Raw genomic sequence first — 13,970 nt, forward strand, 5'->3', positions numbered from 1 at the left:
AAATGTAGAAATTAAACGGGGAAAGTTGGAACATTTGGCATATGCCCAAAAAAAGCTTTGGAGAAAATTGAGCCCCTAGTTTTTATGCGTAAGCGTAATGTTGAACATTCAAATGATTAATATTGAATACTCAATACCTGAATGTTCTTCACTACCCTTTGTAGGTTGTTCCAGCAGAGTATCCAATGCCTTAGAGTAATCCTTCAGAGTCCAATATGCAATGCTTCGCAGGAATGGATCTGGATGTAGTTGGCTAGGTACAAATTCAGACCCATCTGCCTTACAGCCAAGAACCTTTCCATAAAGGATGGATTTACAAGTAGAGGATGTTTCATAATCTGATTCATACAGACGTGCAATAACCATGGCCAACTGGATATCATCCATTTTTTCTAGACACACCTGTCAGGATATGGACAAAAACCCTACATTTGAGTATGTTCAATAAAAGTCAGAAAAACATGCGCCATACTGATTAAACAATTGTAAATTAGTCTACAGGAACAATAATATTGCACTCTGCATTACATGTGAATCTCTGGATACTAAAAAAAACAAAAATAATGACAACTAAATATTTTAACATTAAATGTTATTGAAAGTTAAAAAAATTGTATCCATTAGTTTAATAATCTTGGCCCTTTAAACACATATCCTTACAAAGCTGAAAAATACTTCACAGCTTTATCTCTAAAGGAGCATCAGTTGCAGCAGTTAAAATATTATTAAAAGCTAAAATGCTGTTGTGACTTGATGCTACCTTGAAGAAAGTTAATTATGATTTGAACAAGGAAGAGCAACATTACCTCAATAGCATCCTTTAATGAACCAGCCAAAAGGAAAAACGCTGCAGATTGTTCAAAGCGCTGTTTACCCAGCAAAGCAAATGCATTTTTCAAAGCTGCTTTACGCCATCGGTCTTCACTAAAATTATGTTTGAAAAACTCAGTCATTTTTTTATCGTGCTGAGATCTGAGAAAAAAAATACACACAACTTTGAGTTGTATTCCTGCTGCAGGTGCTAATATGCAGTTGCATCAATACCAGACATTGGATAAGTAAAAAACAGATTATCTACTTGTATGCTCCTCTTTATTCATCAAATGTTATGCATCTCAAAACATCTTCGGAGTGAATTGAAAAGTTTTATTGATTCTGCAGAAATCATGCCCTTTAACACATGCAAGGAAATCTTTTCAAATGTTATACGCAAGCGGTGCAGAACATGGATTTCGGCATCCTATAAACAGTGTTGTGCTGGGAGCACTGTATATAAGCCAGCCCCTAAGGCCTGTTCCTCACTCTGGAGTGTCTTATTAAAGACTGAGGTCACTGTTACTTTAACCTCCCTGTGTGCAGCCTCATCTGTGTTAGGAACACAATAACTGGCGATGAGAATACGAATCCAACACAAAGATGTGGGCATCCTGGAGAAGTTCTCGGAGGGTGAGGACTGGGAAGCCTATGTCGAACGGCTGGACCAGTACTTTGTAGCCAACGAGCTGGACGGAGAAGGAAGCGCTGCAAAAAGGAGAGCGGCCCTCCTCAGTCTGCGAGGCACCGACCTACAGCCTCATGAAGAATCTTCTGGCTCTGGTGAAACCCACAGATAAGTCGTATGAGGAGCTGTGTACACTGGTTCGGGAGCATCTCAACCCGAGGGAGAGCGTGCTGATGGCGAGGTATCGGTTCTACACGTGCCTGCGATCTGAAGGTCAGGAAGTGGCGAGCTACGTCGCCGAGCTAAGGCGACTTGCAGGACAATGTGAGTTTGATGGCTACCTGGAGCAAATGCTCAGAGACTTTTTTGTACTGGGCATTGGCCACGAGACCATCCTACGAAAACTTTTGACTGTAGAGACACCGACCCTCAGTAAATCCATTGCGATAGCACAGGCGTTTATGTCCACCAGTGATAACACCAAACAAATCTCTCAGCACACAAATGCTTGCAACGTTCATAAGTTAACTGGAGCTGTGTTTGCGAACAGAAATGTACAGGTCAGAACCCACGAGTATGCAACTGCCAGCAGGCCTCAGGTGACCCAGATGACACAGAGTCCCCAAAAAAGGATGAATGCAAGGCAATTCACACCTTGTTGGCGGTGTGGAGACTTCCATTCAGCCTATTCATGCCGCTTCAAAGGGTATGTTTGCAAGAGCTGTGGAACAATGGGGCACCTCCAACAAGCTGCAAGCTCTGCAAAACCTGCTAATCACCACATGGCAGAGGAAGATCGGTCCATGGTGGATCAAAACAATTTCGAGCCTCAGAGAGAGGAGGCAGATGCTGAAGTACACAGGGTGCACACATTTTTCGACGAAATGTCCACCTATAATGCTAAACGTAAAATTGAATGGCTTACCTGTAGCCATTGTTTGAGAGACTGTGGTGCAAGAAGGCATTCAGATCAGCCCTGAGAGCCCCATCCACACGAAACTGAGAACGTACACCAAAGAGCTTATCGCTGTCCTGGGCAGCGCCATGGTCAAGGTCACCTATGAGGGCACGGTGCATGAACTGCCACTCTGGATTGTCCTGGGCGATGGCCCCACACTGCTTGGAAGGAGCTGGCTGGGCAAAATCTGCTGGAACTGGGATGACATCCGAGCGCTATCACATGTGGATGAGGCCTCATGTACCCAGGTTCTCAACAAATTTCCTTCTCTTTTTGAGCCAGGTATTGGAAACTTTTCCAGGCCGAAGGTGCGGATCCACTTGGTCCCAGAGGCATGACCCATTTATCACAAGGCGCGAGTGGTACCTCATGATGAGGGAGAGAGTGGCAATCGAGCTGGACAGGCTGCAATGCGAGGGCGCAGGGCATCAGCTCCCCAGTGGAATTCAGCGAGTGGGCCAGCCTGATTGTTCCAGTACTCAAAAGTGATGGCACGGCCAGGATTTGCGGCGATTATAAAGTAACTATTAATCGTTTCTCGCTACAGGACCAATACCCGCTACCTAAGGCAGACGACCTATTTGTGACGCTGGCAGGAGGCAAGACGTTCACCAAGCTCGACCTGACTTCGGCCTACATGATGCAGGAGCTGGAGGAGTCTCCGAAGTGCCTCACCTGCATCAACACGCACAAGGGACTGTTCATCTACAACAGATGCCCGTTTGGAATTCGGTCGGCTGCAGCGACCTTCCAGAGAAACATGGAGAGCCTACTCAAGTCGGTACCACACATGGTGGTCTTTCAGGATGACATATTGGTCACCGGTTGGGACACTGTCGAGCACCTACAAAACCTGGAGGAGATCTTCCAGTGACTGGATCGCGTAGGGCTGCGACTGAAGAGGTCGAAATGCGTTTTCATGGCAACAGAAGTGGAGTTTTTGGGGAGAAAGATCGCGGCGGACAGCATTCAGCTCACAGCCGCCAAGACAGAGGCTATCAGGAACGCGCCCAGGCCACAGAACGTCACGGAGCTGCTGTCGTTCCTGGGACTCCCCAACTAATTTGGTAACTTCCTACCGGGATTAAGCACCCTTTTAGAGCCCCAGATGTGTTATTGCCCAAAGGTGAAAACTGGGTATGGGAAAAAAAAGTAATTGCTTTTGAGAAAGCCAGAAACATTTTATACTCCAACAAGCTGCTTGTATTGTATAACCCGTGTAAAAGACTTGTGCTAGCATGTGACGTGTCGTCGTACGGAGTCGCATGTGTATTACAACAAGCTAACGTTGCGGGGAAGTTGCAACCTGCCGCCTATGCTTCCAGGAGCTTGTCTAAGGCCAAGAGGGCCTATAGCATGATTAGAAAGAGGCATTAGCGCGTGTGTTCGGGGAAAAGAAAATGCATCAGTACCTGTTTGGTCTCAAATTTGAGTTGGAAACCAATCACAAGCCCCTCACATTCTTGTTCGCTGAAAACAAGGGGATAAATACTAATGCCTCAGCCCGCATACAAAGGTGGGCACTCGCGCTATCAGTGTATAACTATACCATACGCCACAGGCCAGGCACCGAGAACTGTGCGGATGCTCTCAGTCTGCTACCATTGCCCACCACGGGGGTGGAAATAGCGCAGTCTGCAAACTTGTTGATGGTGGCACAGCCCGCAGACTTGTTGATGGTCATGGAAGCGTTTGAAAATGATAAATCACCTGTCACAGCCCGCCAGATTAGGACTTGGACCAGCCAAGATCCTCTGCTGTCCCGAGTAAAAAACTGTGTACTGCATGGGAGCTGGGCCAGCGTCCCCATTGAAATGCAAGAGCCAATCAAGCCGTTCCAGCGGCGAAAGGACGAGCTGTCCATTCAGGCAGACTGCCTGTTGTGGGGTAACCGCGTAGTGCTACCAAAAAAGGGCAGGGAGATGTTCATCTGGGATCTCCACAGCTCACACCTGGGTATAGTAATGATGAAAGCGATAGCCAGATCCCACGTGTGGTGGCCCGGTATCGACTCTGACTTAGAGTCCTGTGTACGGCAATGCATCGTATGTGCTCAGTTGAGCAAAGGGCCCAGAGAGGCACCACTAAGTTTGTGGTCTTGGCCCTCCAGACCATGGTCGAGGATCCATGTCGACTATGCGGGCCCGTTTCTCGGTGAAATGTTCCTGGTGGTGGTGGATGCTTTTTCAAAATGGATTGAATGTGAAATAATGTCGGGAAGCACCATCACCGCCACCATTGAAAGCCTGAGGGCCATGTTTGCCACCCATGGCCTGCCTGACATACTGGTCAGTGACAACGGGCCATGTTTCATCAGTGCCGAATTTAAAGAATTCATGACCCGTAATGGGATCAAACATGTCACCTCGGCCCCGTTTAAACCAGCCTCCAATGGGCAGGCAGTACAATCAAACAGAGCCTTAAACGAGTCACAGAAGGCTCACTCCAAACCCGCCTGTCTCGAGTACTGCTCAGCTACCGCACGAGACCCCACTCGCTCACAGGGGTGCCCCCGGCTGAGCTACTCATGGAAAGGACACTTAAAACCAGACTCTCGCTGGTTTACCCCAACCTGCATGATTAGGTAGAGAGCAGGCGGCAGCAACAAAATGTAAACAATGGTCGCGCCACTGTGTCACGGGAAATTGATCTGAATAACCCTGTGTATGAGCTAAACTCTGGACATGGTCCCAAGTGGATCACTGGCACGGATAGCTAAAGAAGGGAATAGGGTGTTTGTAGTCAAACTAGACAATGGACAAATTTGCAGAAAGCACCTGGACCAAACGAGGCTGCGAATCACAGACTGCCCTGAACAACCAACAGCAGACACCACCTTTTTCGAGCCCACAACACACACCCAAAGGATCAACGCCAGACTAGGAAATCGAACCCATCACGCACAACAGCCCAGCAAGCCCAGGCTCACCTAGCAGCCCTGCAGGGCCAACAACACGCCAGCCCAGCGAGGGCACAGCCAACACACCAGAACAGACATTTGTACCGAGGCGGTCCACCAGGGAAAGAAAGGTTCCCGACCGCCTCACCTTGTAAATAGTTTTCACTTTGACTTTGCAGGGGGGAGTGATGTTGTGTATCTGTAAAGCATGCACTCCCATGTTCCGCCACCAGGGAGCTCATCCCCTGAAGTCCCAAGGGATCCCAGCATCCCTTGGGAGCACTGTATATAAGCCGGCCCCGAAGGCCTGTTCCTCACTTTGGAGTGTCTTATTAAAGACTGAGGTCACTGTTACTTTAATCTCCCTGTGTGCAGCCTCATCTGTGTTAGGAACACAATAAACAGTATCATTGTGCCAGTTCTTTTTTGCCCAGTGACACCAAGCTAAATATTGAGATATTTTGTGGTAAAATGGTAGACAAATTGTACCTTCTTGTTCAGGTCTGGTCCAGAGCTTTACTGATGGACTCTCAAAACAAATTATTGATGGCGGCTGTGGTTGGTTTTAAGACTGTCTCCTCCAATATTAACCTGATCAGCTAAGTCAGTTCATCTGTTGTATTTATTTGCAAAAATGTAATCCAGATAGAATCATAGAATAGAATCATAGAATGGTTACAGCACAGAAGGCAGCCATTCGGTCCATCGAGCCCATGCCGACTCTCTCCAAGAGCATTTCAGCTGGTCCCACTTACCCCACGAGGAATTTTAAAAATAATTAAATGGATAGTCAATCAATCCTTTAATATACCTATGTATATTTCCTTCCACCCAGTATCTTGGTCAGCTGGAATGAAACATTATAGTGAACCCACCACCGGATACTGTACCACATACAAACTTAGAAACTGGGTCAGCTGTGAATTGGGACACGGGGCGGGGGAAATAAGAGAACAAATCTACACATTCTGAATGCGGCAGAATTTGAGGAGTCCCTGGGGAGCTTGTAATACAGCATTCCAAATTTTAATGGCGTGGAATTTGCGATCCGGGTGACGGCGAACTGGCATCGTTCGCTGACATTCCGCCTTTGAAACTGCCTGCAACTTTGGGATTTGGCACACGCACATGCTGAAATCCTGAAGTTGCAGTCTGTCATTCATAGCTCCGACACAGGCTGCGCTGTGCCCCCCCACCCCAACCCCACAACCGTCATCACTACGGAGTCCAATTACGTCGTCAACTGGACATCTATCCACAAAGGCAAACATCTCTAGCCAGGACTTTTGGTTAACAGATAGGACCCCAGTCAGGTTTCCCTCCTCAAGGTCAGTTCGTACACCCCCTACTGTTGTCTCGGCTGAAAATCAGCTAACTTAGCACGACTACCTTAGAAGAAGATTTGTAGCTGTTATGAAGTTGCTGCAGTGTTAAAACTCAATGCCAGGAACTTCCTAATGCACATGGTTCAGCTACATACTGGATAAGTGTGCAGATCAATCAACACAATCCTGCTTGGCTTTCATAATAAATTTCCCAATGTCACTTTGACTCAATCTGTTGCTAGTCTTGACTTTTGAATACTGGTGTAAAAAAAGAATTTTACACATATGACATTTCCTGATTCCCCAATATTTTTTAACCAAATATAAACCATTCTGATCCTCAGCACTTCATGCACAATTCCAAGCCTTTGACGAAAATGAATATGCAAAACAGTAACCCAAGGTCCAATTTGTCAAAATTAAAATTGCCCAAGCATGTTCCTCCACCAACTTTCTGATTTCTACAATTATGCCAACACTTCAGTCGAAACTAACACTAACTTTTTATGCCTTGAGAGCAGAAGTAAAATGAATATAGGATATTATTGAACTCGGCCTCCTTTAATAGGGCTTCCAGTAGCCAGGAGTCTGAGGCGATAGCCACCTATTCCAGGCAAAATGTTGTGTGTCCTTTTAATACTCTCCTTGGAGCATTGACTGGAGACAAAAATATAGTAGCAATGAATCTTTCATGATTTATTTATACCTTCTTCAGAAGATCTTGCCTGAAACAATAAAAAACTTCTGTCTGGCAGTAGAAAAGTGTCTACATTGTAAAGTAATTTAGTGCAGCTGGTGTGAATACAAGACCTATATAAATATTCAAGCTAGCTGAAGGCCAGCAAAGGCTGAAACTTTTGTGAAAAATTATGTAGGAGTGCATGAAAAGCAGTCAGCACTATAGAAAGCATCACTGAAGAGTTAAAGTTAACTGTGCCAAAATCACCCAGATGACAAGACACCCTTCATGACTTCACAGTGGAAGCTTGGGATAGCACTATCAACATAAAAGACACATGCATTCTTTCAAATGAACTAAAGGAGAGGATCCTAATGTTTGAGCAGAAGATAAGAAAAAGTAAACACCCTTCCATACTAAAAGACAACTCTGATGAGACAAAGACGAGACGTCGTTAAACATTAAAGAATTCTCAGACCAACTTAATCAAATCAGTTATAGAAGGAATACAAACAGACAGCCTTATCATTGGGGTTTACGTCAGGAAGATGTTTTTGCACAAGAAGTATCTTACATGTGATTCCCAATCTTCAGGGTTAGCTCTGTTCGTTTGTGTGAAAGACACAACTTGGAGAATAAATATTAATGAAAAAGCTTCACAGTGTTCCATTTATAGTAACTGACCTTAGCCGTAAGGCCATCTTTACTGCTGGCTTTACCTGAATAGACCCCAGAGTACAGCCTTTTTCTTTATAGCAAGATAAAATAATGCAGCATCCAAAGCATCATTGTTTCTTTGGAAAGCAGCTTTTGCAACCTGTGTGAAAAGATAAAGAGAAAATTTTTTACAAATCTGTCCTCTTATTTTTGTACAATTGGGAACTAGTCATTGATTAAAATAGAAAATTGTGACATAGTAGCTACAACTAAAACATGATTGCAGTTGAGTCAGGAATGGCAACAAAATATAATTGGGTATTTAACTTTCAGATGGGAAATTTAAGGGAAGAAGAATAGTTGCAATAATTAGAGATAAAAGCACAAGGATTTAAATAGACAAGTGGTCCAAACAAAATCCCTTTGGATTGAGCTGCAAATAGCAAGGAGTCGGTCACACTGCTTGGAGCATATTATGGACTGCCAAACAGTGGAAAAGAAATTGAGGATAAATCTGTAAACAGATTGGTAAACAGAACTGCAGATTAGTAATGTGAAATATATAGAAAAGAGACAGAAAGGGAATATATGTTCCAGTAAAGAAAAAATATAATGAGCGTGAAGACTGGAAACATTCATTAATTTGAAACTTAGAAAAAGCATTTAGTGCTTATAGAGCAGATAATAAAAATGAAAGCCAAGACAACTTTAAATATACAGGAAAACTACAAAAATGGATAATGACAGCAAACCAAGAAAAACTTACATTTATATAATGCCTTTAACATAGAAAAAAGTTGCAAGGCGCTTCAGAGTGGTGCAAGGAAAACAGACCCTGAGCCAAAAAAGGAGAAATTCATAAAGGTGACCGATAAACTTGATCAAAGCGGTGGGTTTTAAAAAGTGGGAGGTGGAGAGAGAAAGGGATTTGAGGAGAGAGTTCCAGAGAGTGGGACCTAAGCGGCTGAAAGCACAGCTTCCAATGGTAAAGACAAAGAGAAGTGGAGATGCACAGGAGCGAGAGCAAGGACACAGTTCGGGGCAGGGTGGAGCGGGCTGAAGTTGGAGGGCTGGAGGTGGTTACAGAGACAGTGAAGGGCGAGGCCACGTAAGGATTTGAGCACAAGGATAATAATTCTAAATTGCAGAACTGGGAGCCCATGTAGGGCGAGCGTGAGGGGACTTGAGGGCCGATTTTAACTCTGCCCATCCAGTGGAATCAGACTGGAGTTAAAATCACTGTACACCATTTACTGCCCCATTAACTGGGGCCTTCCACTGGGCAGCCCAGGTGCCTACCTGATTTAAGAGTTAAGTCAAGAGCTTCCAGTTAATCTATGCTTGCAGTAATTTTAATTCATAATTTATGGTTGGTCATTATACCAGTGATTCACTCCATAAAAATAATTTAACAAACACAAAAAGCATATACTATGTACTGGCAAAGAATGCGATATAATTCCTATGTGGGCAATCCTCAGAAGTAGTGATTTTCTTTCAATTTTCTCTTCTGAAGGAAGTAATTCATGCTGGAGTATCATTCTGTGGACACTGGCAGCCCTCCAATACCTATGGTATTTTTCATGTATGAGTCTAGACAACGAGCTTCAGCAGGTTATTCAACCACAGCGGGAATCACAGCCAAACTCAACCTTGTCTTCACCCAACAGTGATATAAGCACCCTTTGCTCTACTTATAATTTGTAGTAATTAAGAGCCTCCCCCCTCAATTCCATTTAATGTGCTCCTAATGACATTAACTGAGACAAGGTAACTTAACAGACTAAAATCAAAAATGATATCATCTTGGTCTATATAGCTCTATCCAACATTATGGACTGTATACACCCATTAGATTAACAGGGAAGTCCTCATCTCAAAGCAAATTTAAAAAAATCTGTTGGTAGTTTAACAATGAAGACAGTTAACCTTTTCACTGGCAAATGCTACATAACTTTTTCAACGAAATGAATGAAATTTAGCAAGGACTCTAAAATATTAGCTACTTACTTAGGGCCCAAATTTCCCCAGCCGCCTAGAGTGGCGCAGTTAGGGGTGGCACGCCGACTTCCTAAGCCCAAGAAAAGCGGCAAACACTTACCTTCCACTTTGGCCACTCCCTCGTTGTCTGGATCCATCGGCGTGGCGCTGCAGAGCCTGCAGGGGTGGAGCTTCGGCCGTGCTTACTTAGCGCAGGCGGTACGGGGCGGGGCTTGGGCCCAGCGTCTTGTAGAGTGCCGACAGGGGGATGCGTGTCTGTTTGAGCGTGCGCACATGCGCAGTGCAGCAGGAAGCTTGGCAATCGGCCAATTAAAGGGAGAGCGTTTTCAGTATCATTGGTAATGGACCATAAATATTGATTTATGGGTGGCTGAGGGAGTGGAAAGGAGTGCTGGATAGGTGGAAGAAAGGTGAGAAGTGTGATTTTTGAACATTACCTGAGTGTAAGTCCAATACACAAATGGCGCAAGAGCGTGCAACAAGAACAAAGAATTTCCCCCATGAGGAAGTGGAGAAACTAATGACTGTCATTGAGGAGAAATGGCTGGAGCTGGATATCAGCAAGAGTGGTCCGTCAAAAGTTTCACCCATGGAAATGAGAAGAGGATGGAACCTATTTGCAGAAGAATACTCTGCAGGGGTCAATACCGCAAGATCTGGAAGCCAGTGCAAGAAGAAATGACAGGACGTTGATCAAGTAGTGAGTGTAAATAATACCTTCATCTTTAAATTGAATTGCAATGGAAAATGTGACCATCTGTATGTGTCCCACCCATCAGAAGCGCACCATGTGTGAAAATTAATATTTTTATCTTTGCAGAAGAAATTGGCCCACAACAAAAGGGAAAGACTTAGAACAGGAGGAGGTCTGCCAAATATGTAGCAACTGTCACCCCTGGAACAGAGGGTTGCTGCCTTGCTGAGTCGCACCGGCAGAAAAAGAATCAGCTCTGCACAAGCTGGACTCACAAGCAAGGGTGAGGGTGAGGGTGAGTCACTAAAATGCATAGTCGCCCTTCAAATCAACCTGCTGACTGGCCTGCTATGCGTCAGACTACTCATGCCACCCATCCTGCCCCCTATGAGTGCTGCTAACCATTTGACTGTTCTGTTGTATTTTGCAGAAGAAGACACTCCTCAATATCCTGAAAATCCACCAGAGGATCCAGATGCATGCGCTCCAGACCAAGGTGGGTGGGGGGGGGGGGGGGGGGGGGGGAGGAGGGGTCCCTGGAAATGTGTTCACGGGAGAATGGTGACCGCGATAGGGATCAGTCCATAGTACAGGGCATCACACGGCCAGAAACCTCCACGAGCTCCTCGGCGACATTCCATGGTTTCACACCTTCCGAGGTCGCGGGTCCCGGTGGCGGTCGTGAAATGCATGTTGGGACACACAGTGCCCCACTGTCCCAGCCAGCGCCTCACACTGGAGGAGTGACACTAGGCAGATCCACGGCGAGGGGAAGGAGAAGCTGACCAGTCTCTCCTGAGATGGTGCCCTCAGCAGAGGTTAATCAGGTTCTCTCATTGGGTGAGGAAACCAATGCCCTCACATGATCACTCGTGGCAGCCGTCAGTGGGGTGCGTGATAAGGTAACGACACTGTGGGGTGAAATCTCAGCACTGAGACGGGAAGTGAAGGCGGGCATTTCAGAGGGTGTGCAAACGATGGCAGATGCTATGAGGGAGCTAGCTTCTGCAATAAGGACACAAAGGCCAGATACTCAAATGCCACTCCCACTTCAATCCACGCACCAGCCACCAGTGAGACCCAAGCTGGGCCCCCACCACCATCACTGACCCTATGAGGAAGTGCACTTTCCCCGAGATGTGGGTGAGGGATGGATGCAGCCTTTCTTTGCCGTTGTTGCTATTGTTGAAGTGCACTGTAAAATATCCAATAAAATATATTTTGCATTAAAACTGAATCATGTTCCATTAGGACCACGCAACATTTAGGGACAACTGTAAAAAGTTAAAATCCCTCAGCCCTACAGCCATGCATGCCTGTCGCCCCTGACCTTGGTGGGAGTGCTAGCCAGTGCGTTCTGCAGTTGGCAAGGTAGGACTGCTCTGTTTTCAGTAGCTGATTTATCTTTCATTTATTTTTGATGATGTTGTGCAGCTGTTGTGCTGAAGATGTCATGCTGATGTTGTTAAGGTCTTTAGTGCTTTAGAATCCTCCAACTCACCACCTTTCCCCCCCCCAGCCCCCCCACATATCCCTGGCTACCTGCGCTGATTTCTTAAATGTAGGTAAGGTTTTTCTGTGTCTACAAAACTGGTCACATACACTGGCCTAAGTTAGTTTGGAGTAACTTTCAGTTTGCTTCTCTGGCCAGAAGATGCGTAAGTGGCTTGTCACACCCCCTTTTGGAGAGAACAAACTAAACTAGAAAAAAAACTAACTGACTTACACTGGAGCAAATTAAATGGGGAAACTTGCGATTTTTAACTTACTTAAAAAAAAAAAGCTACTTACTCCCCAAAAAACGGGGCAACTCCTGTGGAAATTTGAGCCCTAAGAAACCAAGGCAGAACTTCAAAAGAACCAGAACTGAGTGCAATAATGGAAGGACCTGCACAACTGCAACTAGTTCATGTTGTGAAGAGGCAATGACAAAATATCATAAAATAGTGATATTTTCATTTTGAACTGAGAATTATCAGCTTGCATTTCATTGGCACAAAACTTTCCTTAATGAAGTAAAACGCTCAAGTCAGGTTGCAAAATCAAATTTCTCTTTCATCTGCACATTGAAGCACATTTGTAATGTATCCCGTCATGCCCCCCACTCAAGGTTTAGGAAGTTCTATTTTATCTTAATGCACTAGTTTATCCACCATTCTTATGTACTGTCGTTTATGAATCCCTAAAATGAAGTTATAATTCAAATACCTTCTCAATGCTCTTGCGGAGGGTATTAATGTTTCGGACCCACCAGCCTACTCCCAAGGTTTTCAGCTCAGACCACTGAGGATCTCCTTTCTGCATGGCAGGAATCATATTGAGCAACTCTTCCTCAGCTTCAGAATGAAAGGCCCAGGCAAAGTGGCATGTAGACAAGCCTACAAAATAAACAGTTTCCATGTCCAATGAAAAGTTATATTTCCTCAATTATAAATTTGAACACATCAAGCATAATGATATATTAAAGAACTTCAAAAATACTAGGCCAGATACATCATTGTATAACTGAACAGCTAAAATGCAACAAATAACATGACTAAATGATCTAAAAAGAACATAAGAAATAGGAACAGGAGTAGGCCATACGGCCCCTTGAGCCTGCTCCGTCATTCAATAAAATCATGGCTGATCTGATCATAGCTCCACCTCCCTGCCCGCTCCCCATAACCCTTATCCCTTTATCGTTTAAGAAACTGTCTATTTCTGTCTTAAATTTATTCAATGTCCCAGCTTCCACAGCTATGAGGCAGCGAATTCCACAGATCCACAACCCTCAGAAGAAATTTTTCCTCATCTCAGAATAAGGGGCCGCCCATTTAAAACTAAGATCATGCCCTCTAGTTCTAGTCTCCCCTATCAATGGAAACGTCCTCTCTGCATCCACCTTGTCAAGCCCCCACATTATCTTAGATGTTTCGATAAGATCACCTCTCATTCTTCTGAATTCCAATGAGTAGAGGCTCAACCTACTCAACCTTTCCTCATAAGTCAACCCCCTCATCTCCGGAATCAACCTAGTAAACCTTCTCTGAACTGCCTCCAAAGCACTTATATCCTTTTGTAAATATGGAAACCAAAACTGCACGCAGTATTCCAGGTGTGGCCTCACCAATACCCTGTATAACTGTGGCAAGACTTCCCTGCTTTTATACACCATTCACTTTGCAATAATTGCCAAGATTCCACTGGCCTTTCTGATCACCTGCTATACCTGCATACTATCCTTTTGTGTTTCATACACTAGTACCCCCAGGTCCCGCTGTACTGCAGCACTTTGCAATCTTTCTCCATTTAAATAATAACTTGCTCTTTGATT

The 13,970-nt window shown here is 44.8% G+C and overlaps 1 protein-coding gene across 4 annotated transcripts in view; it reads right to left on the reverse strand.

Annotated features, from left to right (window-relative positions):
• Positions 1 to 13,970, reverse strand: part of dmxl2 (Dmx-like 2) — a 165,612-nt gene that overhangs the window by 59,800 nt on the left and 91,842 nt on the right. For all 4 annotated transcript variants that reach the window (XM_070858428.1, XM_070858431.1, XM_070858429.1 and 1 more), the window contains 4 exons: positions 12,863 to 13,032; positions 8,022 to 8,119; positions 807 to 972; positions 138 to 402 (listed from right to left, as the gene is read on the reverse strand). In XM_070858428.1, coding sequence (XP_070714529.1) covers positions 138 to 402; positions 807 to 972; positions 8,022 to 8,119; positions 12,863 to 13,032 — 699 coding nt within the window. The remainder of the gene's footprint in view (positions 1 to 137; positions 403 to 806; positions 973 to 8,021; positions 8,120 to 12,862; positions 13,033 to 13,970) is intronic.

The sequence above is a fragment of the Pristiophorus japonicus genome, chromosome 17, assembly GCF_044704955.1.
Source record: "Pristiophorus japonicus isolate sPriJap1 chromosome 17, sPriJap1.hap1, whole genome shotgun sequence".
NCBI lineage: Eukaryota > Metazoa > Chordata > Chondrichthyes > Pristiophoridae > Pristiophorus > Pristiophorus japonicus.